Source organism: Cucumis sativus, chromosome 6 (genome assembly GCF_000004075.3).
Source record: "Cucumis sativus cultivar 9930 chromosome 6, Cucumber_9930_V3, whole genome shotgun sequence".
NCBI lineage: Eukaryota > Viridiplantae > Streptophyta > Magnoliopsida > Cucurbitales > Cucurbitaceae > Cucumis > Cucumis sativus.
This window is the reverse complement of record NC_026660.2, coordinates 18,992,693-19,017,119: the sequence shown is the minus strand read 5'-3', so window position 1 is coordinate 19,017,119 and position 24,427 is coordinate 18,992,693. Positions and strand designations below refer to the sequence as shown.

Below are 24,427 nucleotides of genomic sequence, written 5' to 3'. Positions count from 1 at the left end.
AACTACACCTTAACATTCCTTGATTATTTATGTACACAAAAATGGAGGAAGAGAAAGCACAACCGTTATGTACGAATATATTTATATGTACATAATATTGACATACAAGGAGAGAGAAGCAGCCGTAATATATAAACACAAGTACAATAAGCGAGACCACGATGGTTGGATGTTTTATGGGCTACATCGAGGCCCAGTTAAGACGGGGCTAACATGATTATGGGCCTTGTTATTTTGGTTAAGCCAGTGACAATCCTCAAAGCCACAGGGTTCCACGTCATATAAACTCTCCACGTTAACGGGGTTGATGTAGCGTGGACTCCACGTGGGGGTCCCATCCTCATAGGAGTTATGAGTCAGCCTCTGAAGATCAGATCCGTCCAATTTAATAGTGTAGATCTCACCGTAGGGTTGATAGTGATGTGGATTTGAAACCGGCTCCCCAGATATCCCCGCATTGTCCGTAGTGAACACTAGAGCTTTCCCATCTGGACGCCAATTCGGGTGGTTCGCCCGACCTCCCAAACCACTCTGAAATAGCTTCCGCAACCCCGTTCCGTTCGGGTGGATCAAAAACAGATCGAAGCTTCCACCACCAGGGTTCTCCCGGTCCGATGAAAACGCGATCCAATCGCCCTCCGGCGACCAACTGCACATTGTATCTGTCCACTGCCCCTCTGTCAGCCGACGAAGACCTTTGCTCTCACCCTCGACCGCGTCCATTATGTATAGATTTTTGTATCCGGTTTGACCCGACCGGAAAACGATCCATTTCCCATCAGGGGACGGCGATGGGAAGGCATTGTTTTCACCGTTTGTCGTCAGCTTCTTGATATTTCTCTCCTCCTCATCAACATTGACTGAAATAATATCCACCTGAGAACTCACCGGAGCAAAATCGGGACCCGCGCTGGTGTATACTACACCTTTCCGCACTGGATCCCACGCTGTGGAGAACGCCGCACCTGAGAACACCTCCCGTTGGTTCGAACCGTCCCGTTCGATGACGTATAACCCCGGGAAGTTCGCGTAGGCTATACGGTCACCGGCGGGCGAAAAAGAGGGAAAAGAAACGGCAATTCTGAATAAGGATAAATTAGAAACAGGGCTACGAACGGTCTCGAAGAGTAGGAGGTTGCTTTTTCTTCTGTTGCCGTCGCCTCTGCACTTGTGGTAACCGATACGAGTCCCATCGGCAGAGACAAACGGATTGAAATGGTGAGAATTGGGCGAAACTGTTTTTGTCAGCTCCTTGAACTCTCCAGTGACGATGTTGAACAACTCTATGTGGCGGAAGGATGAATCGGGTCTTCTCGTCGCAACAGCAATGAGGTTTTTGTTAGCCGATGAAGTGGCAGGAGTGAACACGTGCAATCCAGGTGGAGTGAGGCGTTCGATTATTACTGAATCGAGAGAAATTTCTCCATGACTCGGTAAAATTGCTCTGTATATACTCAGCCACTGGTCGTCGCCTCTCCGGTGAAAATACAGAGTTGAGTCGTCAGCCCAACACGGCCAGCCACCGTGTTCCACGACCTTAACTCGGCGACTTCCGTCACGAGTTAGAAAGATGTATAAATCAGTACTTAGTTCTTCAACATCCCCAGCCCATCCTTTCTCGCCATAGGAAGCCACAGCCGTCCAAATTCCAGATGGCGAAACAGATGGGCTGAAATCGGCGATTCCATAGGGCGTCAATCGCCGAGTTAGACCCGATTTCAAATTCCTTGAATACACCGCCGCCCAACTCGTTCTGGACTCGCGAGGATCCTCGTGAGTCGACACGTACACCAAATAATCGCCACTTAAACTGGGGCGATCTTTGAAGGAAACCCTAGCTTCGTTTTTCTGTTCCTCATCCAAAAGGGGAATTTGCAGTCGATGAGGAATCTCGAGCTCCGAACGCCGCCTGGCACTGACTCCGATACCGCCAAAAACCGCATCGTAGAAGATTGTAGAGATTCCATTCCTCTCTGTGACATAGACGAGTTCGAAATCCGGTGTGAAGGAGTGTGATTGATTCGTTAAAAGCGATATAAGGGAAGAAGAGGAGGTGGAGGAAGGGAAATAGCCATTGAAATTGACGTATTGGCCGTCGGTGATTAGGATTTCATCCGGTAAAGAAGGGTTTTTATTAGCGTCAGCCGGTAAGGTGTAGATATCGAAGGCGTAGAAGGATCTGCCGAGGGTGGTGAAGACTATGCTGTGGCCACCTGAAACCTTGGCGGAGAAGGCGGGAAGGAGAGAAGAAAAGTGAAGAAGGAAAAAGAGGAGTAGGGAAGGCATGACGATAGGAAAGAGGGCGGAGAGATCGGGGGAAATGGGGAAGATTAAGATGCTAGTGATCAGTGGTCTGTGGAGGGGATACTGGATAGTAGACACGTGGCAGATATGTGGGTGCTATTTAATTATCAATTTTGTTGAGGTGGCATTGTGGGATTGGCCTAGTGGGCACGTCTTTGGTCCGATCCAACTTTTCTTCATTCTCCTCTCCCTTTTGCCATTCAAAATCACCACCTTAATCTTTTAAGTTATATTTCGTTTTTTATTTTATACATATTCTTCACTCTATTTTCTTTATGCAAAATTGAAAGGATCATTTATAATATGGGTTATATTGATTCTAATGATTTTTTTTACGTTATTTTAGTTCGGGTTTCTTTTTATTCTACAATCTTTTAAACTATATTTTATCAACCACATCAACTATGTCAGCATATTTGTTTATTAATGTATACAGGGTTCACTTCCATTAAATCATATATTTATTATATTAACAATTTTAGAACCCAAAAAGAATATAAATATTAAATCATATCTTTGTTTTTGTATCCGTAAATGGAAATGTAGTTCATAGCTATGTCCTTAAGGACTTAAGGGTTGTTTTGTTCCCGAACTACCAAGGACTTAGCCCATTTTATGTTTGAGAAAAGGTTATATAATCCTAGAATTATAAATATTCTACTCTTCTTTTTTTTCTCTTTCTTCACTACTCCTCACTCTCCAAGGTTTATTATATACTTTACGAATTCTAATCATGCCACAAGAAATATCTAATGAATTTTGTTCATAATTTTTTTTTTAAAAGATTGTAATATGTTTATGAAAATTAATATGATAGTGGATATTTAACCGTGCGTTGACCACCAAATCAATTTCCATCTTTTAATTTGAAACAAGTTTAAAGTTAAATAATATTCTTTTAGAACAAATTCAAAAGTTTTAAAAGGAAAACAACATTATTCTAAAGTTAGGAAGAATGTTAAAAATATTACTATCATATTAGAATCAATTAAAAAGTTTCAAAAGGAAAACAACATTATTCTAAAGTTACAAAGAAAGGTTAAAAATATTACTATCATATTAGAATCAATTAAAATTTAAGTTACGAAAACTTAGAGGTTAAATTAAAATATATAAAGTTTAGAAGTTTAAACATAAATTTTAAAAACCTAAATAGTACAAATAAATATATGAATTTAATTAATTAAAATAGCATTTAAACATTTTCTATATTCCTTTTCACTTTTTATTCTTACAATAAAGGTGATCTCACACTCACCATGTGGTCATAAATTGTCACTAACCTAATATTCTCCATCAAATATCATACAATTAAATTCCTTGACTCATATAAGGATAATTTTTTTTATAACTAATTATTGTTTTTCATTAAAAAAAAAACATTATTATTTGAGTTATTTTTGTAGCATTTATGTTTGTTAACCCTTTCTCTGTCTAATTTCTTCTACGGGCACCAATTAGCTACTGATGACGGTGAAAAACCTAGTTTAAAGTTAAATTTATTAAATGAACATCTAAATTAACTAGATTTGATAAAATCAATTGAAGAAAAATGTGTATTTCATGTACAATATATATGTATGCCAAAAAAGAATAGTGAAGAACTCAGATTATAATAGTCTCCACCCTAAACACAAACTATAATGATTTGATATATCTTTTTTTCAAAGGTTATCTTAATCTTTGAAATGTGTCGAAATAGTTAGAATTTTTTATTTGTATGGGTGAGAGTTGCTAGATTGTCGACTCAATATGTTTATCATTTTATGGACAAGACTAAGTTGAGAGGTGGGAACATAATCTTGAAGTTCATGTTGATGTGGGTGAGTTAGAGAAAAAAGAGGCTAAAACAAAAGCATGTAGTTTGTTTGAAAATTAATCTTGCAAGAAAAGGTGCGAGAGTGAAAAGCATAGGATAGTTTATGACCTAGAGAAAAAAATGAAAGAAAAGTCGAAAAACAAATGTATTGTGAGAGAGTTAGTGAGGTTAAATCTATTTTGTTTTCAAAACAAAATATTTTTGTTCTTATATACAAAAGAACTTGTTTCCTAATGGGTGAGCTCAACCCAACAATGTCATACGTCATATGTCCTTCAAGGCCAAATCAAAGAAGAACGCCACTTAAAATTCGCATCAAAATTAAAATATGGTGGCAAGCATACGATTTTCAAAACAAGGAAATGAGCGTGGAGACACTGTTGGAAGAATCACTATTGTTTTTCGAAGAATCCCAAGTGAAGTTCCATGAATGGCTTATATATGAAATTCCATGACTACAAAATTACTCTGCAAGGCGAGGGAAATGAAAATTATTGTTTCAACGCCGTTGTATTTTGTCCTTTTGATGTTGGTGATGAATTTCTTGATTTGAGGATGAATCATTTTGAAGAGGGAGAAAACGATAAGAATCATGATGTTCCATACAGACCAATTACAAGATCGAAGACATCAAAGATTAACGAATCATTTATTCTTCACGTACAAGAATGGATAAGGTCAGGTCATCCTCAATTCCAAGTGTCACATGTTAATACAAGAGACGAAGGGTCATTTGGAGTATTGAATGTCAATGTTTTCTCGATTGAAGCGGACTACGGGGTAGACATTAAGCTTCCATGAAGCCAACATTTTGAAGACCTCATGACTTACTTAATATCACATTTTTATTGTATTTTCATTTGTTTTAATTTAACCAGTTACGGTAACTACCATTAATAGCTTAGTATTAAAGATGATGGTTGAAAATTAGTTGTTGAAAGATAAAAAAAATTAGTTAATGTTTTAAAGACTTTTTGGTATTTTCATTAATTAGGATAGAACCCCTACGAGACTATATAATGTCTTTATCATTTCACTGGTAAAGAACAAGATTTATTATGAATGCAATTTGAAATCTCATTTTGAGAGTTTTTCCCTTAATTTGCAATTATTGTGATAGAATGCATGTGACCATTCAATCTAACATTGATCAAATTTGATTGTGGAGTGACTCAATTTAGAATAAGATTTTCAAATATTGCTTCTAGATCTTTGATCTAGGAGGTAATCTAATCCTAACTTTTCTCTTAGTTAATCTAAATTAGTATAAGGATATGTTAGTTTCTTATTTCAAAAGTTCTTACTACGATAATAACTTAGATCTTTGGATCGAGGATTAAGATTGGCTTATCAGATAACCTTCTATCAATGTTGATATATTTTGTGATATTTTGTTAAATTTGTCCTTCTTTATAATTCTCCGATTAAATACAATAATTTAGACAAGTCAATTATGTATTTGAAAGGCAAAATAAAAATTAAAGCCTTGATAAGTCAATTATGACTAAACTAAATTCATTTGAATAATTCATACATAATTAATTAGTTTAAAAGATCACATTAGATTTAGTAAATATAAATAAGAATTGTTTTTTTACTAAAACCAAAACACTTATAAATATAACATTATACATTGATAAATACAATTAGTAACATCACCATGTATTGTATTAAGATAGATTAATATTTTTTTTCATACATACTTGATGAAAGTTCAAATATGAAAGTTGAGATTATTTTGGTATTTGCATTTTCTCCAATAAAAAGAAATTAAAAAAAATGAAAAGTAGAGTGGAACATACGAACAAGTCACCCTCAAATAAATTAAAATTTAAGATTATGAAAAATGGAAAAATGGAAAAATGAAAAAATTTGAAGAATGAAGAACGTAGTCTCATTTGAAGAACAAAATCGTTGTATCAACTCATTTTTTTCTCCACTCCTCACTTTCCCAGAAATTTACACACGAGGTCACTTCCTCCTCTTTCTCTTCCATTTTCTCCAATTTCAATCCAAATTCCATCGGACCTCCTCCATTCTCCACACACATTTCCTCTCTTTCCTCCCATATCTGGAATGACCTTTTTGAGGCCCTTTCTGTTTTACTCTTCGCTGCGATGGATGACTTTTCACAGTTGGGGTTTTCCCAGATGGCCTAGCTTTGACGCTTTCCTTAGATTTCTTGTCCTTTTGATCTTGTGGTCTATGCTTTTGGAGATTCATTCCATTCCTTCCTCATCAATGTATCCAACTCTTCGCGTCGGCGATCGAATTCTTGTCGAGACGGTAATATTTTTCAAGCTGGGTTTTGTATTTATCTGTCGAATTATGTGCTTAATTTTTTTTTTTTTTAAATTTCAGACTTCCACTAGGTTTTAGGGTATTTTTGTGCATGTGATGTGAAAATGGATTGAGATTTTAAGCGTGGTTATGATGAAGCTCGATCGATCGACTGAATCTTCAAAATTATGTGTCAGTTATATCATATTCGAAGAGTATCGGTGAATCATGTGTATTAAAGTATTAACTATGCATTAGTTTACAAAAACGTTGGTAGTTTCTTGTTAGTTCTATTATTATATAAAGAAGAAAGAATCAAACATATAGAAAACAGTATAATCATGAGCAAGACAACGGAATGTGATTTCAGTAATTTAGACAGAAATTATTTTCGTCTTTATAAGTTTTACAAGAGCCTGTCATTTTTTGAACGCGAAAACTCGTTTTTGAATAGTTTGGTCTAAGCTGAGGTAACATAGCTAGGTGAACAAAGTAGAGGGACTTTTGGGGGAATAAGTTTAAACTCTGTTGTATTGATGACCTATGACATTTTGTAACGTCTAAACATTGTCCTATGACATTAGTTGAGACACTCACAGATAACAAAGAAAAAAAAAGGATGGTTAATGTGATTTACATTGACTGTTCTGAAAATTTTCATGTGATCTCTGCTCAAACTAATATCAATGTCCTGGTTGCATTTTCTTCAGGCCTCTTATCTTATCAGAAATCCTTCTATAAATGACATTATAACCTTCCGAGACCCGACACAGGTTAGTTGACAGATGACTAATCTGCATGTCTTTTACTTGAACAGTTTTTCCTAACAGGATCGTGTTGGAATTATGGTGTGCTATAGCAATCTGCACTCAGAGAAGAGAACATTGTTGTAAAGAGAGTTGTTGCCAAAGCCGGAGACACAGTTGAGGTATGGAAGATTGTTGTTATGTTTCTATTGAAAATAACTAGTGATATGAATGTCTAAGACATCAAATTATTATTTATATTTATTTTGATGTAATCTTAGTATTTTTCTATCTTATCCTTTTTATGTTCTATTATTCAGTAGGGGGTATTTTTGTCATTTTACTATGATCAATGACGTGGCATTAGGATTTTCATTAGGCAATTGTGGCCTTTGTGCTTAGTTTAGCTCAGGGAGCTTCTTGAATTTGGTAAGTATTGAATTGCATGCCAAGAACATTCGAGTGGCATTAATCATCCTATCTTGTAGAGCGTTCAAAGCTTGAGCGCAACTTATTCTTGTTCTTGTCTCAAGAGCTTTGATCTTAAGATAATTTGTATCTAACCCAATCCTTAGGGTTGAAATCATATAGATGGAGGGTTCTAATGTATGAGAATTAGGAATTCTGATAGCAAAAGAGTTCCTAATTCTAAGTCACTAGTGTTTTCGTATCAATGGGAGTGACCACTTTTTGTGCACTAATAAATGTACACTTATAGCTACCCTTAAATGGTGACTCTAGTAATAAGAAATTGGGTTTGTTGATGTATCTAAGGTCCAAGCTTTGCCTATACAGAAGATTGTTGCCTGAAATAATTTCGATGAGCTACGAACATAATGCAAGAAATGGGACTCCTCAACAGTCCAGTTATGAAAGAAAATGTATATTGGCAGTTTATGTTTAACTACTTTTCCATTTTATGAGTCACTGACTGCTAAAAACGCCATATCAATTAGCAGGAGAAGAACTTTTAGTGTTGAAGTCAAAGAAACTAACCATTGATGTGGTTTTTATCCAACACCTTTCAGGTTTGTCAGGGGTGCCTCTATGTCAATGGGGTTGCTAAGGATGAAAGCTTCTTACTGGAGCGGCCAATGTACACCACAAAGTCAACTGTGAGTTTTGTTTGAAACTTGACTTTCGTTTTCATTTTTACCGATTCCTCCTACAATTTTCTATTAGAGAGATAAGGCTTTTAAAGCACGTCCTTAGAGATTTTATAGATGAACCGAAATCGTTAAGCAGTCAAGGTGATTTCATAATGCAAAACGAACCCATATTCTTTAGAAATCATCTTCAGACTGTCATTGATTTTCACCACAGCTAAGTCATTGATATTTTGATCAGTCGTTGGAATCAGACTTGAATAATACTGGTTTCCTACGGAATGTGACTTGTAGTTTCAAGTTTGTAGTTAATTTCACTTGTTTGAAACTTGCAGCAAATTCCAGAAGGCCATGTTTACGTGTTGGGCGACAACCGCAACAACAGCTATGACTCCCATATTTGGTTAGTGTTCCTAACTTCATGTTATATTATGCATTTTTGCTGGTTGTCGTTGGTTCTGATTGGGGTCAGGGTGGTTCGGTGTCAGTTTGGAAATATTCCAAATCGACAAATTTAAAAAAATAAAAAATAGAACCGATAGACCTTTACTCCTCAACAGTCAAGGTCGGTTCTAACATTTACTAAACTAACCGTAGTTGGTTTGGTGGCAATGTGGTCGAAAAACCGACTCCAATTGACCTATGCTCACCCATAGTTCTCATGCTGTATAGTTTGCCTCTCCAAAGAAAAAGTCTTTCAACATTTTTGAATTGTATCATTGTTCTTGGAATTGAATGCTCCCCAAGTTTTTATTTCTCTCTCTCAACTTCATCTACGATGTTCTTATAATTCTTGTCACTCACTTGAACAGGGGACCTCTGCCCGTAAAAAACATCATAGGGAGATACCTGTGTTCATGCCATAAACCAACAAGTAAATGATACATTCAACAAATTGAAATGAGGTCAGAAACATTATTCTATTTGTATGTGATAAATTATTTTAGTTCCAAATCTCATGTAGGATTAGGCTTGTTTGGCATGGATGGATATGAATACTAAAGAAACATTTTATTCATTCTTAGGTGTGGTTTATAAATTTGTGTATTAGGTGTGATGGAAGTTAGGGTTACTTTTTTTATTCGTTATCTTTAACAACCATGCCCTTTTATTTGTTTATAATATTCTTTTTAAATGTACAATTAAGGATGAATGATAAAAATATGTTGTTTCTTTAGAATCTCTGCTGATTATTGACATATCTCAATTTTAAACAATAAGTTGTAAAAAGTTAAATTTTATTTCATTGTTATTTTTTCTGTTTAATAATAAAAGTTAGTGAATTATCGGGGACTGGGCTTGTTTTCATGAAAAATTGAAAGGAAAAAAAAAGTGACTGTTTAGTCTTAAAATTAGTTTAAGCATACCTTAGAATTTAATCTTAAACACAATTACGTTAACGTGGTATTGTGATTTTTATGTTGGTAAACATATTATTGAAAGTCAAAATGAGCTTAACCCCAGCTTTAATGGACATTACCTTTTGCCACATCATAGTTCAATCATATAAAAATGATTACAAGGCCTAATTAACAAGCATCTTGTTATTTATGAAACAACAGTTTGTTGATCATAAAAACTATTTAGAATCATTAGAATAAACAGCATGTGATGAGACTCTTCAAACCAACACAAGGCATGTGACATTCTTATCTTCAAAAATTTGAATAAGATTAGAATTATTGCAGCCAATCCAGTAAACCGTCAAATGAGACATAGTAAGATTGAAAGAGGGAAAAAGCTTATCTTAAATACAATCAATGAATTGTTGGAATGAAGAATAGATGTAATGTAATTTCATTTCATTTATCATAACAAAATTGAAGTAGGAGTGTTTGGTGAATGAGTTTTGTTTCAGCCCAGATATGGAAAAGCCCAATTTTCAGGAGTCCATTACGAATTAGCACTTCAACGTTGGGAAAATCATGTATACATACATATATATCATTAAGTTTCATTTATTCTCGTGTATCACATCATCTCTAAAATGCGCTCTCTATGACACTCTAATTCATTTCTAACTTTTATATTGTTTCACATCTCTTTTTTATAATCTTTGGATTTTAAATTTTGAACTCATAGTCCTTCATCCCTTTACTGAACAATCTCATGGCATAGTTTGTTCAAATGGGATGAAAATAATTACTACCATGACTTTCATTCACCAATTTGTTGATCTAATCTAATCTAAAGTTTTTACTTCTCATATGACATTGTATCGTGATGGTACAATAATCTTAATCTTATTTATTGAGATAAAGATTATTATGGTGATTGTACTTATTTTAGATTCTTGCGCCACTAATATAAAGAAAATTTTACGAGCAACTACGAAAAAGTTGCGAATAACAAATTAATAATGAACTGAAATTGAGAATAAAAAAATTCATTATTCTGTTAATAAAAAGTATCAAAATACTCAAAATTATCTGAATAAATTTAAAATTAAAACCATAACAAAAAAAAATGAATGATTAGAAATACTGACTCTAAAAAAATTGTTTCTACAAGATTAAAAAAATTGAAAAGATTAGATGGAAAAACCAAAGAAAACAAAAGCTGATTTAATTTTGTGTAAACCCACTTAACAAAATAAAAGAGAATCAGTGTAATTTTTCAAGATTCAAACACAACAACTTTATTGGAACAAACCTTAATGGTAAGATAAGATTAATATTAGTTGGGAGAAAAAAAAACAAATTTCAATTTAATTCATCTTAAAAATGTAAAATATTATTGATAAACTTAGGGAGAGAAGACATTTTAGAGAAAAGAAACCGATATACAGTGAAGTATACTAGTAAAGGAAAGAGGGCAATCGACACAACCACAAATTGAGTTTATGTAAAACATTATACCTCACCTAATTTACCTCGAATGCTCAATGATGGTGATTAGGAATGCATCTCCCAATGATGATTTCTTCGTTTTTCCATCTTCAAAACACGAGAATCTATAACCTCCATCCATTGAATAAGACAAATAATCGAAAGCCCAATTTCATATCAGCCAATTTGCAATGGATCGTTCCAATCACCTTAATTATCCTTTTATTCTTTTTCATTTTTTAATGATGAGAATTCACGTCCACATGCACTACAATCATTTGATTCTAAAATTTGAAATTCGATCACTTATATTCAAGTAAGATTTATTCAAAAAGTTGTCAAACAAAAATATAAAAGAAATTTTAAAATTGTATTTGCATAATGTTATATACCTCACTTTCAAAAAAAAAAAAAAAAAAAATTAGTGGTAATGGAAGATGATAAAGTATGATTTATAAAATGTATTTGGTAAAATTTGTTCCAATATTTGTCATAAAAATGAGACACAATTCAAACACAGATGTAAAACAATAATATGATATTAAAATAAAATAAAATAAAATATAAAAAATTAATAAAATTAATAAAATTTTGAAAAATTTAACAATAAATTTTGTGCATTTGCCAATTTCCAACCCAACATATATTTTGTGAAAAGTGTATGTACATATACATATGGATACGCATGCATACATATATACAAATACATACATACATATATGTGTATTTTTTACCAACTTTGAATTTTGAATGAATAAATTTTCATCATCTTATATTTTATTTCTATAACCGTTTGGAGGTGCACTTCGAAGAAAAAGAACTCAGATGCCTAAGTTTGTAAGAGAATTCGAGAAAATAGAAAGAAGTCTGAAGTTCTAGATACCTCATATGAAACTATAATAATATCTTTATAAAAGATTTGATATATGATTTATCTTTGTCGAATTTAGATTAGGATATGAGTTTACTAATCTAGAGATAAGATAGACTTCTCTCAAGCTAAATGGATCAAAGTTTTGCCATATTCATCAAGTTGGTGTTTTTCTTAACTAAAAAAAAGAGGTTGCATGGAGGGGTGTAAAGTTAATTAAGGAAATGTGGCAAGTCTTGTAAAATTGGATGAAACATATGGTAAATGTGTCAAATAGAAGTGGATGGGGTAACCAAGAAAGAGGTATCACATTCAAGCATTAAATTTGGAGTAAATTGTGAATAGGGCCATAGAGGGGTGTAATTGTGATAAATAACAATAAAGAGAAAGGGCAAGTTGGAGTATTGGCCAAAAATAACAAATACTATTAAATTGTTGAACTTAGGATCCTTAGCTTTCACTTTGACTTTCAATCTTCTCTTCAATCAAAGAGCTAATCTATTGGGGCCTCCACCTCTCCCCTTTTAACCTTCTTCACTCCTCTGCCCTCTATGCTTAAACATTGCTTTCCAAATTAAATCTCTATAAATATTTCTCCATCTTTACAAAAGAAAATCTCATACTTAATACATGTTTTAAAGATAATTTTGAAATTACCTAAAATCTAGCTGAGATGAATAAAGACACTATTAGTGTAACAATAATATAGTATTGATATTTAGATATATTAATTAATTGGGTACGTTTTAAATGATGGAAATTACCATTACCATTAACATACTTCATACAAATTAACTATTATACCAATATATATATAGTATAAATTATATATAACTGCTAATACACTTAAAAGATAAAAATTACAAATGGGTAAAATAATTGTTCAAAGGACCAAATTGAAATAAAAAAACAAAAGAAAATTCAACTTTGAGCATTTTTCCATATTGACAAGTTTTCATTTGTTGGAGATACAACTTGTAATTATGCTTATTCTCATGAGTGAATGTATATAATTAAAACTCCTCGATTAATATTCATTTTCACTTATTGTTCTTTCTTCGTAATTGTTAGATGATACATATTAAGTTTTTGGGTCAATCGATGCATGATTTATGATGGTATTAGAACAGTCCTAATTTAAGCTATTACAAATGTCGGTGTTTCAAATATTTCAAAGTCTATAAGTGAAGGGTGTTAGTGATATATAATAAAATTTGTTTTTAAGATATAATATCAAAGCAAGTGGTTCAAAGAGGTTATGTGTTTAAAGTCGACTTTTTCCGTTGTTAATGATATATAAGTAAATTGAAGTAGTATTTTTTAGAATACTAAGTGGGGTAAAAGTTAAAAGTATTTGTTTTAGAAAGTTGATAGAAAAGAAAAGAGTGAGTTATTGCATAAGATATATGCATTAAACGAGGGAAGTGAAGATTGTATAATGTAAATATAATTAAAAGTTAGTTGGATTATCTCCATCCATTTATATGATTTGATTCGGACAACTTTATTTATTTATTTGTAGAGAAGAAAAAAACTGCCAACAAATGAAAAGTATTTAATTGACTTCTCCAACTCTCTCAACCATTGCTATGTCCTTTCTATCTTTTCAAGCAACTTGCGTTTCCAACCAATGCCTTCTTCCATTCACACTTCAAACAAAGAGAAAAAAACTTTTCATTTTTCTCTTCTTATAATTTTGTTCCAATAGTATAGTGTCATAATTTTGTTTGTGGAGGTATTGTAGGTGGGGTTGAAGAGACTATTCAAAATTTCAATCATCTTTTAATAGTCAGCTGTTTCCCATCTAAAAATATACATATTTTGACTCAAAAGTGGAGAGGAGAATTTGAATTTCTTTGGGTGACACTTTTTATAGTACACATTTTCAAAACAAGTATATCATATAAGTTTGGTTAATGGGACAATAGTCAATTTTGTTATCAAAATGTCAACATTTCTACAATTGGACAGATTATCTACATGTGAACGTATCACTAAATTACCAATTTAACCTTTTTAAACTTTTTTTTTTTAAAAATGTCTAACAAATTTTCTTACTTTCAAGTTTCTAAAATTTTAGAATATAATGTCTATCTAATAAGTCATCCATATTAGCTTTTGGTCTTGTGCCTAACATAGCTTTTGTTTTATTATGTTTTTTTAAGTCTACAATCCTATCAAACAAGAAGTTGATTTTTCTTGATTAATAGGACCCAAACGTTTACATTTATGTGTCTAATTAGCGTTGTTTTAAAAAAATTATCAATTAGATTCACTAATATAATCATAGTCCTTGTCGATGGCCAAGAAATGTCAATAAAAAATTTTGTCAACAAAAATTATTTGGTTGACGACCAAAAAGCTTCAACGTAATGAGAAAACTCACATAAACTACATTGAATGTGTTTGCCTTGATTAAATCGGATGGGCAAAAGGAATCAGAAGATATTGAGGGCATGATTAATTTTTATTTTATTATCTAAAATAATGCTTTATGAGATATTCAGCAACTTGATAACATGAAGAAGAGAAACCATTTATTTTCTTTTTTGTTTTAATATAATTTCAATAAGCTATCTTATATTCCCAATCATTTAATTACAATACAAAATAAACATCATGTGAAATTATTGAAAGAGATTGAAAATATATGCATGTCTTAAATACTATGGTGGATAATTTTTCTTTAAAACATGTTGTGGGTATAGGAATTAATTGTCATCAATTGTTATTTTGATGTTCATTAAATAATATGTTTTGGGTTTTGGGTCCTATTCACTCTCATTGTTTTTCAAAATAATCAAAACTAGTTCATCAACTCATACCTCAAAAGATATTATTTCTAATAGTTTATCAATTTTTTTGAATTTTTTTTGAAAATTTTCGAAATGATAAACGAGAATAGTTATCAAACACATTTGTTTCAATAAATGAGAAACATAAACATTATCAAACGATCTTTTAATGTTCACAATAACAAGTTGAAGTAATTCATTAGGATAAGTCTGTTTCTCGAAGCAAATCATAAACCATAATCTTGTGCCGATCATAGATACACACTACCATAAGACCTCCTGACGACCATCCTCAACATTAACAAAGCTTTTATGTACATATTAAGGCCACCCTTAGCTAATGAGAATGAGAGAAGTAATACATTAATGGTAATATGGAAAAGTTGACCACAATGAATTAAGTTTGTTGTGTACTTCTCTATCATAATTGTGGTGTCCACCACAAATCTATAATCAATAAATGCAATTCAATTCAAGAGTAGAGGGGATCAATTTGATTCCATTTGACAACCACGTAATTATGTCATGTTGGAGATGTTTTCAAATACTTTTGAACAAATTTCAATTATTGCTCTGATGGATATTTATTATTGTTACCTATAATGTTATTAGGAAAAGTTTATGATCAATCACATTCACTTTTACCAACTTTTACTATACTGTTATTTGATCCTAAACGGTAACGATAATAGTAAAAAGATAATGATACGAGATAATACATTGTAAACAATCTCAATGTAATCCATTTACGCATTTGTAACATGTAGGTATTGATAAGGGCAAATTCTTCTTAGCATCGTTGTGCCCTATTATAAGGGCATATTTTTTGATTTGATCTAAGGCAAATTCTTCTAGACTGACTTTTAATCCCTACTGTGCTTCGTACAAGTGTGTTAATCACCAAGTAGCAAAATCGAACACATTTGATGTTTTTTAATTTCTATGTATAGTCAAGGGGTTAATGCATAATATTTTTTGCACACTAATATATATGTTGATTATAAGTAACAAATTTGAAACATGCTTTGTTTGTGGATTTTAGGTTGTATTTAGAATAATTCTTTTTCAGCATTGCATGATCAAGATAGTTCAAGAATACAAATCAATTAGTAACTTAGGGGCTTCTCAAGTTATTAATTAATCACGTCTTAATAAAACCGGCCCTAGCACATGCAAACGTTTGGTTTTTATTAATGCTAGATTCAAATCTATCATACATATGTTTTTATTTAGAAATTAATTATTGCATTAGAGAGCTTATCTCGATACATTCCAGACTAACAGACTAGGCACACTAACTAATCAGAACTTATTCATAAAAAAAATTGATGATCATCAAATAAAACAATGAGGTGGATATTATTCTTTAAGCTAGGCAAGTTTTATTTTCTTCCATTTTCACTTTCACACACTACACTTCTTTTATATCTATCTTAAATTCTCAATCACTCAAAAAGTTTTAGTTTTAATTAAACTCAAAACTTTCAACTTACGAACACTTTTTCTTATAAGGTGGTTAACCCTAAAAGAAAATGAGAACACAATATAAATATGGTTAGCTATACAAATATTAATTTAGGAGAGAATAAATATTATTGGCACGAAAAGAGGCATATAGATACAGGTGAAGAAAGAGATCCACGAAATAAATATTTGTGTCGAATATAGATACAGGTGAAGAAAAAAATCCACGAAATAAATATTTGTGTCGAAGATATTGCCAGACAATCCCAATGTTCTCTGACATGTTAATAAAATTAGTAAACCAAAGCAGTAACAATAACCACCCACGGTAGAGTATATGCTATTGTTATGTATACAACATTGTAGTTGAATACCACCCATGCATGTTCGTCATATATGGTGGACTCAGACCTTTGTTAGAGTATAAGCTTTAAGTAGGATTTTAGTCTGAGTTTGGTCAAATAATTGCCAGTTGATGCAATTTGGTTGGACTCAAACTATATAGAAAATCCCATTTGTTAAGTGTCCCTGAGCTTGAGGTTTGACTGTAGCTTACTGATCAAGACTACCCTATCGCACCTTGAGAACAAAAGGTGAAGCCATTAATTGTTCACTAAGGGATGCCTTCTTAACTTACTATTTGAGATAGGGGTATGTATATATATATTGGACATCAGTTTTTTCTTTGTCCATGGATTCTCAGGTGAGCTGTACTCTTTCCTCATTATTGTACATATATATAATTCAATTTTATAATTAAACCAACACTAGAATGTTGGTTCTATTTATGCATTCTTGATTAAGTTTTATTTTCTAGATTCACTAAATTAAATAAGCACGCCAATAATTTGAAATTTTCATTAAAAAATTCAATAATCGATTGATGATTTTGTTTTTTTTTTATTGTACTACTGCTATAATTTTCTTTTTAATTACTTTTTCTGACGCTTTAAAACCTTTTTCCATTGTAACCCACTTTTGATGACAATTTAAAACTATCCTCCAAAGTGAGATTAGATTGACAGTTTAAATCCATCAAAAGTTAAAATCTCTAACTTTATGAAGGAAAAAGAAAAAGAAAAACAAAAGACGCATTTTCCTAAAATTGCCATCATAGAATTTGTGTCATTGTTTACATAAAATATCAACTGATACCTAAAGAAAAATGGCTGGAACAAGGTTTCGCAAACTTTTAGTTTTGAATGTTTAAATATCAAGAAAAAAAGAAGTGTTTTTATAAGAAAATAGAAATGTGAAGATATGAACAGAAACATAAATTTGATACTATTCTGAAAGCCATTTTTTTTTTTATAAAATTTAACATTAATGAATGCAAGTCCAAATCCTGTCACCATATTGGCTTTGAATAGATGGTGGAGTTGTCGTTCTCTAACTGTGTGGTATCTTGATCTGACATCTCACATGCCTCAATTAATTTCCAAGTTGAGATCAAAGAGAGATCCCTTTCCCAATAATACTCACCACAATTATATTTTGATAACCTTATTTTATCAAAGATGGACATTGGCATCTTCCCCTCCTCAATCATTCTTGTTTTAAGAATTGTAGCATTCAAATTCAATTTTTTTTACGGTAGGAGTGGAGATTTAAACTCAAGACCTCTCGTTCACAGATGTATACATGTGTCAGTTGAGTTAAGCTCATATTGGTCAGTTTCTACAAATTCTAAAAACCCTAAATTATAAACTTTCAATTCAACTCATTAAAGTTTGACACAATAACTAATTTAGTTTTGATAAAATCACTTATTTCAATCTAATTATAATTACAACGGTTAACTTTTAAAAAAGTAATATTGTATTATTGATGAATAGAAAGTAATAATAATTAGAAAAAAAAATAGTAAAGATTTAAGAATATTATTGATGAATATCGTGTTTTTTGAGCCCATTAACAAAAGTTCGAATTTCGTGCTTCGTGGGAAATAGTTTTTCTTTTCTTGATGTGCAATGTTTATCAAGATATCATTTTTCTTGATGGGTCTTGCCCATGATCTTATCCTAAACTAAAATTATAATTTTTTTTTCTTGATGGACAATGCCCATCAATATATCATTTTTCTTGATGGATCTTCCTGTTGGAATTTATGTCCTAAAACTCGTGATTTGTAATCATATTCTATTCAATAAGTCGTTATTGATATTATAATCTTAAAGCCAATAAACTAAGGTCACAAGGCTATAGTAGAGTAAACTTGAACTTTATGTAAAGACATAAACGTGGACCAAGTTTGGGTATATAGCCTAAACATTCTATAGTATACGAATACGGTTGAACACCTTATTTTGGGAACACTATAGATGCGGTTCGCTTTGTAGTTAGTACAAATGATGTGATCTTGAATAATTCATGTAGAGACATGGAAGTGGGGACATTATATGTAAAGAGTTTACATAAGACTGAAACCATGAAATAGTCACTTTTAAGTTATAACATTGTTGTAAAACTGACTATTTCGTTTATAGATATCCAATGTAACTTAATCTTAATCCTGAGCTAACTCTAAACTTCTATTCACACAGGATTATCCTTAGATCTGCATAGGTGAGGGCAGCTCAATGGCGCTGGCCCAATAAGTCTTTCATTTCAGGGGTAACACTGGGTGGATAGCTAGAGACATAGGGTGCAAGACGAAATTCACTCCTACCCACTCTAGGGTTAGTAGATAGGTTGTTCCCTTAAGGACTGAATTCATGTCTTGAACAAGAGATCTCACCCTCTTATTGGCCCAAGAGAGATTCGGTTTAAAGGTTGGATCTTAAACTAATTGTTTAATAGTGGATCGGTGGAACTTAAGGAGAAAATATATAATCTCGAGGGTAAAACGATACTTTGATCCAGCCGAGATTATGAACAACCTATGAATGATTAACTTACTTATCATTGTCATATCACATGGACACAAATATATCTATATTGAGGAGAGTGCAACTTTGGGACTTTAGTGGAATGACTCGTTAGTAACGAAGGTTTATTAACTCGATCTAAAGAGTTTAACTAGTTAATCTCGGATCGTTGGAGCTCATGATCTATAGGACCATTATAATGGAATAATTCGAATTGTTTGAATTAAGAAAACAGAGAGAAACCGACAAATATATCTAATACATTCATCAGTTATAACTTAAGATAGAGCTTCATGTTTAAATGTGATTTAAATATGAATATGAGTTCATATCTGGAAGCTCAAAATTGATGAAAAATGTCAAAAATGTAAAATGTTAAAATGTTGACTTTTGACTTTGAAAAATCAAACTTTGACCGACTTTATATTCAAACGTCATTTGAATTTTAGAGAAATGAATAGGAATTCATGCTTGGGAGGTTGAAATTAGTCAAGACGAATAAAATGGTTAAAAGTCAAAATGTTGAATTTGGACTTGAAAAAGTTAAACTTTGAATTTGATTTAAATGTTAAATTACCATATTGCCCTTAGACTAATTTAAATAATAACACTTGTTGAGATTTGTCAAGCTTATCACTTGCATGTGATATGCAAGTGGCTTATTGCATACAAGACACCTACCCACTAAGAATGTCAAGTGGTGAGATATGGAAGCTTTTGCATGTAGTTTGCTTGTAAACAAGTTTTATGCAAAGGTGAAATGACTCTTGGATTTGAAATTGAAAACTAATTTTGCAATTAAGAATTACAAAATAAAACCAATAACTCCTTTTATTTGAGAGTCTCAACATCAATAATAATAATAATAAATCAAAAAGGTTAGATTCCCCCAAAGGATATAAAGTTTATATTTTAAATTAAATTTTATTATATATATTTAATTTTGAATATGATTCAAAATTAATCTATGAGAGTATAAAATATTTAAATGAGTTCAAATAATAATTTAATATAAATTAGATTCATATTAAAATTATAAGTTAAAATTTAATGCACATATGATACACATGTATAGGTACCTGACAGAAATTGATATTTGATTAAGAATATGATTCAAATTTGTGAACCATGTTAAGCAAGAAAAGTAATGAAAATTTGGAAGTGTGTGAATATTTTGAGGGTAAAATGGTGTTATCTTGAAAAGTGCTTATAGTTTATATATATTTTTTTAATAAAAGTTCCTTTTTTTCAAGTGTGTGTCAATTTCTTCAACATAGTATGTAGGTTAAAATGGAAAGGAAGTAACATAATATAGAACAAAAAGAAAAGAAAAAATATTTTTAGTGAGATGGTTATGATGAATGAAATGTTGTGGATTTTAACTATATGCTAAAACTGCTTTTAATCTTTGACCTAATTTTGGAAGAATAAAATTTACTTTCCAAAATCATATCATTTTACTGCCACCTTGCCTTCCTTCTTTACCCTTTTTCAATGGGAAAAAGTCCACTTACCTTTTATTTAAAAATAGATTCACTTATTTCGGAATCTATTTGTTTATTATTATTCTTCTTTTAATATGAAAGACCACTCCACTTTCTCAAAATAATAATATTATTAATTAATTACTTAAAAAAAGAAAAAGGAAATAAAAAAGCACTTATAATAGTGTAGATTTATAAGATCTTTTACACTTAATTTTACCTTAATAATTTAATAATCCCTTTTTTAATGAATTAAAATCTATTTTATTTTGTTGAAATAAACTTAAAAAGCAATCCATATGAACTTGAATAAAGTTTGTGTTACTTCTAATACTATTTATTAAACTTCTAAATTAATTATAGGTTCCTAAAATATAAATGTGACATTCTATTTCTAAAAAATAAAGTGGTTTATTAGATATTTAGAAAGATCAACCAATCAAAATTAAATGGACAGAAGTGTAGATAAAATGAAGTCGAGTGAATTATTAAAAATAAAATGTAACTATTAAGTAAGTGAATCTATTGAAAGAGACTTCTATATATATATATATAATTGAATTATTTGAATCAAATAGAAGAAATAGAAAATTAAAGACATAGAATAGGATTTGAGGAGGAAAAAAAAAGACGAAAAGGGGCAGAAGAAATGAAATAAAATATTTAAGAGATTTAAAATATGTTAATTGGATTGTTGAAGATGAAAAGACTTAAATGCAAAGCACCAAAAGAATTTTAATTTGATGTTAGAGGATTCACCACGTGTACTCAAAATTAAAATTCATTGGGCCCCACACAGCCATCCTATCATCTCTACTTTCACTTTATATTAGATTAATTACTCTTTAACCATATGTGTCTTCCATTTGACCTAAGAATATAAAATTACTACACTTTTTCTTTAATAACACAAAATTGTTCAAAATTCCATTTACATTATTTAGTTATTTAAATACATTAATATAAGTTTTTTTTTTTTTACCTACCATTTTGATATTTTTAATTCAATACCTTCTTTCTCTTCCTCAAAATTCAAACGAATCATTCCTCTCGGAGGTTTGGCTCATGAGTTTGGAATTAGGGGTTTAACATTTGAAGCTAACTCTATGTTTGAACACTTTTAATAAAATTTTTGGGATTAAGAAACCGAACTCATGGAGTTTGAAATATGTTTTTTTTTTTTTTTTTATTGAATGTCATATGTTTTAGAAAAAATTTCACTTCAACCACTAATCAATGATAATTGATGATTGTTGGCAACAAACGTTAGCCAACTTCACGATCAATAGACGGTCACGATGACTGGTCGTCTTATCCGTCAGCTTCAGATCATCTTGATAGTCGGCTTCGGATTGTCTTGACCGTCAATTATTAATCGTCGGTGACTAGTCATCTTGATCGTTGGTGACCTATAACTTTGGACGTTACTTTCATAAGATGAACATCTTGATCAACAACGACCAATCTTATCATCAATTATCGATGTGGTGCCTATTAACAAATGGTCGTAGTGATAGGTAATGACCAATAACCATGACCATTTGCAATTGATTGTCATGATGGTGGACGAACAACCAATCGTCTTGAACATTGGTGGTTGTTGATCATCTTCACCATTAATTAAACGACCATTTTCACCAATGCTTCCTACACTCTTTCTCATGAGTTTGAATAGTAAACACTATTCGAGATCATGGATTACCTTTTTTTTTTTCCAGTGAGACCCATGTCTGGAATAGTATGGTCATTTTGAAGTACGCATTTTGAGTACTAGTTCACGTTGAGACTAGGCGACGCAATGAAGGAAATTACGATCAAGAGTAACTAGGCGTTTTATAGCTCAACGTGAGATGAAGCCAGACGAGGAGAGTTATGAACTTTTTGGAAAAATTTTCTAATTGTGCTTAATTAGTGGGTTATGTGTCAAGGTTAAGCTTAAGCACAAAGAGAAATGTTAAACTGACACGTGTAGCACTTCAAGTAGGAGCTTCGAATTAAGGAAGCTTAAGAAGTGACTAATCCCAACTTAGGATTAGTATAAATAGGAGAAGAGCACAAAAGAGAGAAGGGTGTTATTATGAGATTTTGCTAAGAGAGAAATTAAGTGTTGTGATGCTGAGAAGCTATTAAGCGAGAAGAAGGTTTAGGTTAGGCGTTCAGAAAAAAGAAGGAAACTCAGTATAGGGAGCGATTTTCTAAAGATGCTAAAGATTTTAAAGCTTTTTTTTTCTAAGTTTCATGTTGGCTTGTATTGTTGTATAAGACACGTTAATGTTTATGAAAAGCATGATTTCTAAATAAAGCTTTTATGTGATGTTTTAAGTTATGTGTTTCATGTGATGATGTATGAATTGCTTGTATACAAGTAAACCAACTTTATTTCTATTAATGGACTAACTATTATGTGCATATAATGAGTCAAGGCAACTATGAGGTCTATGGACACATGGTGATGATGCATTGAGTTGACAGCCTGAGCAACAAAAGATAAACTAAGAAATTTTCAAGAGGTCAGATGTTGGAGATGATACGTTATCACAGTAGTCCATGCGTGGGAATGGTTCATGTTTTTCATGAAAGGAATAAGACAAACTAATATGTGATTTGTGATTTGTGAATAAGAGATTGAAGCATGTTTTATGAAAAAAAAATTGTGTTGATGAATTGTATGCCCAAAAAGGATTTAGAAAAAACCTCACTCACTAAGTATTTGACTTATGGCTTAAGTTTCCCTCTTCAGGTTACAAGGCGTTGAGACGAAGTTGAAAAGGGTGAGGCAAGTTGCTACACGATAAGACGTTTTGGCTAGGCATTTAAGTTTGAGCTTGAAGGAGCAAGCTGAACTAGGCATTGGAGGCCTTAAGCTTTGTTTTAAGTTTTTGTAGTAAAGAAAGCATGTACATTGTATTTGGAATGCCTATTGTTTAAGCAATATAATTAAGTTTGATGTTATCATGTGTTGTATGTTCTTATTGCTTAGTAGTTTAAGGACTTAAGTTGAACTAGGCAATGAAGCTAAGGTTCAAGGATTTAAGTTGAGCATTCTAGCATTTCATTTGAGGCGACATGATTGTCAGGTAACGTTCTCATGCCGCAACACAAGGTTTATGACGCGTTACAGAGCGAAACGTGACATTTTCTAATTCAATCAATAAAATTTGTCGACCAACTCTGAACACACTTTCAATGACCATTATCGACCCACTACGGGTGTCATTTCTCACAACTCCGCCAACGAACTTTCTGTCATCAACTCCGACAACTGCTGCAAACCTTGAAAAATGAATTTTTGAAAAACTTTTTTTTGAAAGTTAAATATATGTGTTTAATTTATTTATTTTGTATATAGAAAAGAACTAAAAAAATTTTTGAGGCAAAATATATGTATGTATGTATATCAAGAGAGAATTCTTATGTTATAGCTCGTTTTTTAGGTTCATTGTAATTAAGGAAGATTCTTTTAAACATTTAACAGTTTAGCTTATATATTTAACTAAAAATAATTTAATCATATTAAATATAATTAACGTATATATGGAAGATAATTAATATTTGAAAGTTAAATATATGTGTTTAATTTATTTATGTTGTATATAGAAAAAAAACTAAAGAAAAATTTTGAGGTAGAATATTTATGGTCAATGTAATATAATGAAAAAACTTATGAAATTAACAATTTCTTAAATAAAATTTTAAGCTTGTCCTTCTTTATTATCATATTTCTTATCTTTTTTACTGCAATTCTTTTCTTTTCCTTCTTTGCAATTTTTTTCTTTCCATCCTGCTTTTCTTTTCTTCTCCATTTTTTTCTTTTCATCCTCATTTTCTCTTCTTCTGCATTTTTTTTAAATATTTACATTTAC

The 24,427-nt window shown here is 31.5% G+C and overlaps 2 protein-coding genes across 2 annotated transcripts; one reads left to right on the top strand and one right to left on the bottom strand.

The window, feature by feature from the left end:
* Window positions 1–3: 3 nt before the first annotated feature.
* LOC101203758 lies at window positions 4–2,630 on the bottom strand. The gene has a single exon (XM_004149391.3). The coding sequence runs from the start codon at window positions 2,284–2,286 to the stop codon at window positions 175–177; it is 2,112 nt and encodes a 703-aa protein (XP_004149439.1). The 5' UTR covers window positions 2,287–2,630; the 3' UTR covers window positions 4–174.
* Window positions 2,631–6,003: 3,373 nt separating this feature from the next.
* LOC101221795 (chloroplast processing peptidase) lies at window positions 6,004–9,435 on the top strand. The gene is made up of 6 exons (XM_004149380.3): window positions 6,004–6,409; window positions 7,114–7,176; window positions 7,263–7,331; window positions 8,178–8,264; window positions 8,591–8,658; window positions 9,068–9,435. The coding sequence occupies exons 1-6, from the start codon at window positions 6,200–6,202 to the stop codon at window positions 9,135–9,137; spliced, it is 567 nt and encodes a 188-aa protein (XP_004149428.1). The 5' UTR covers window positions 6,004–6,199; the 3' UTR covers window positions 9,138–9,435.
* Window positions 9,436–24,427: the final 14,992 nt, after the last annotated feature.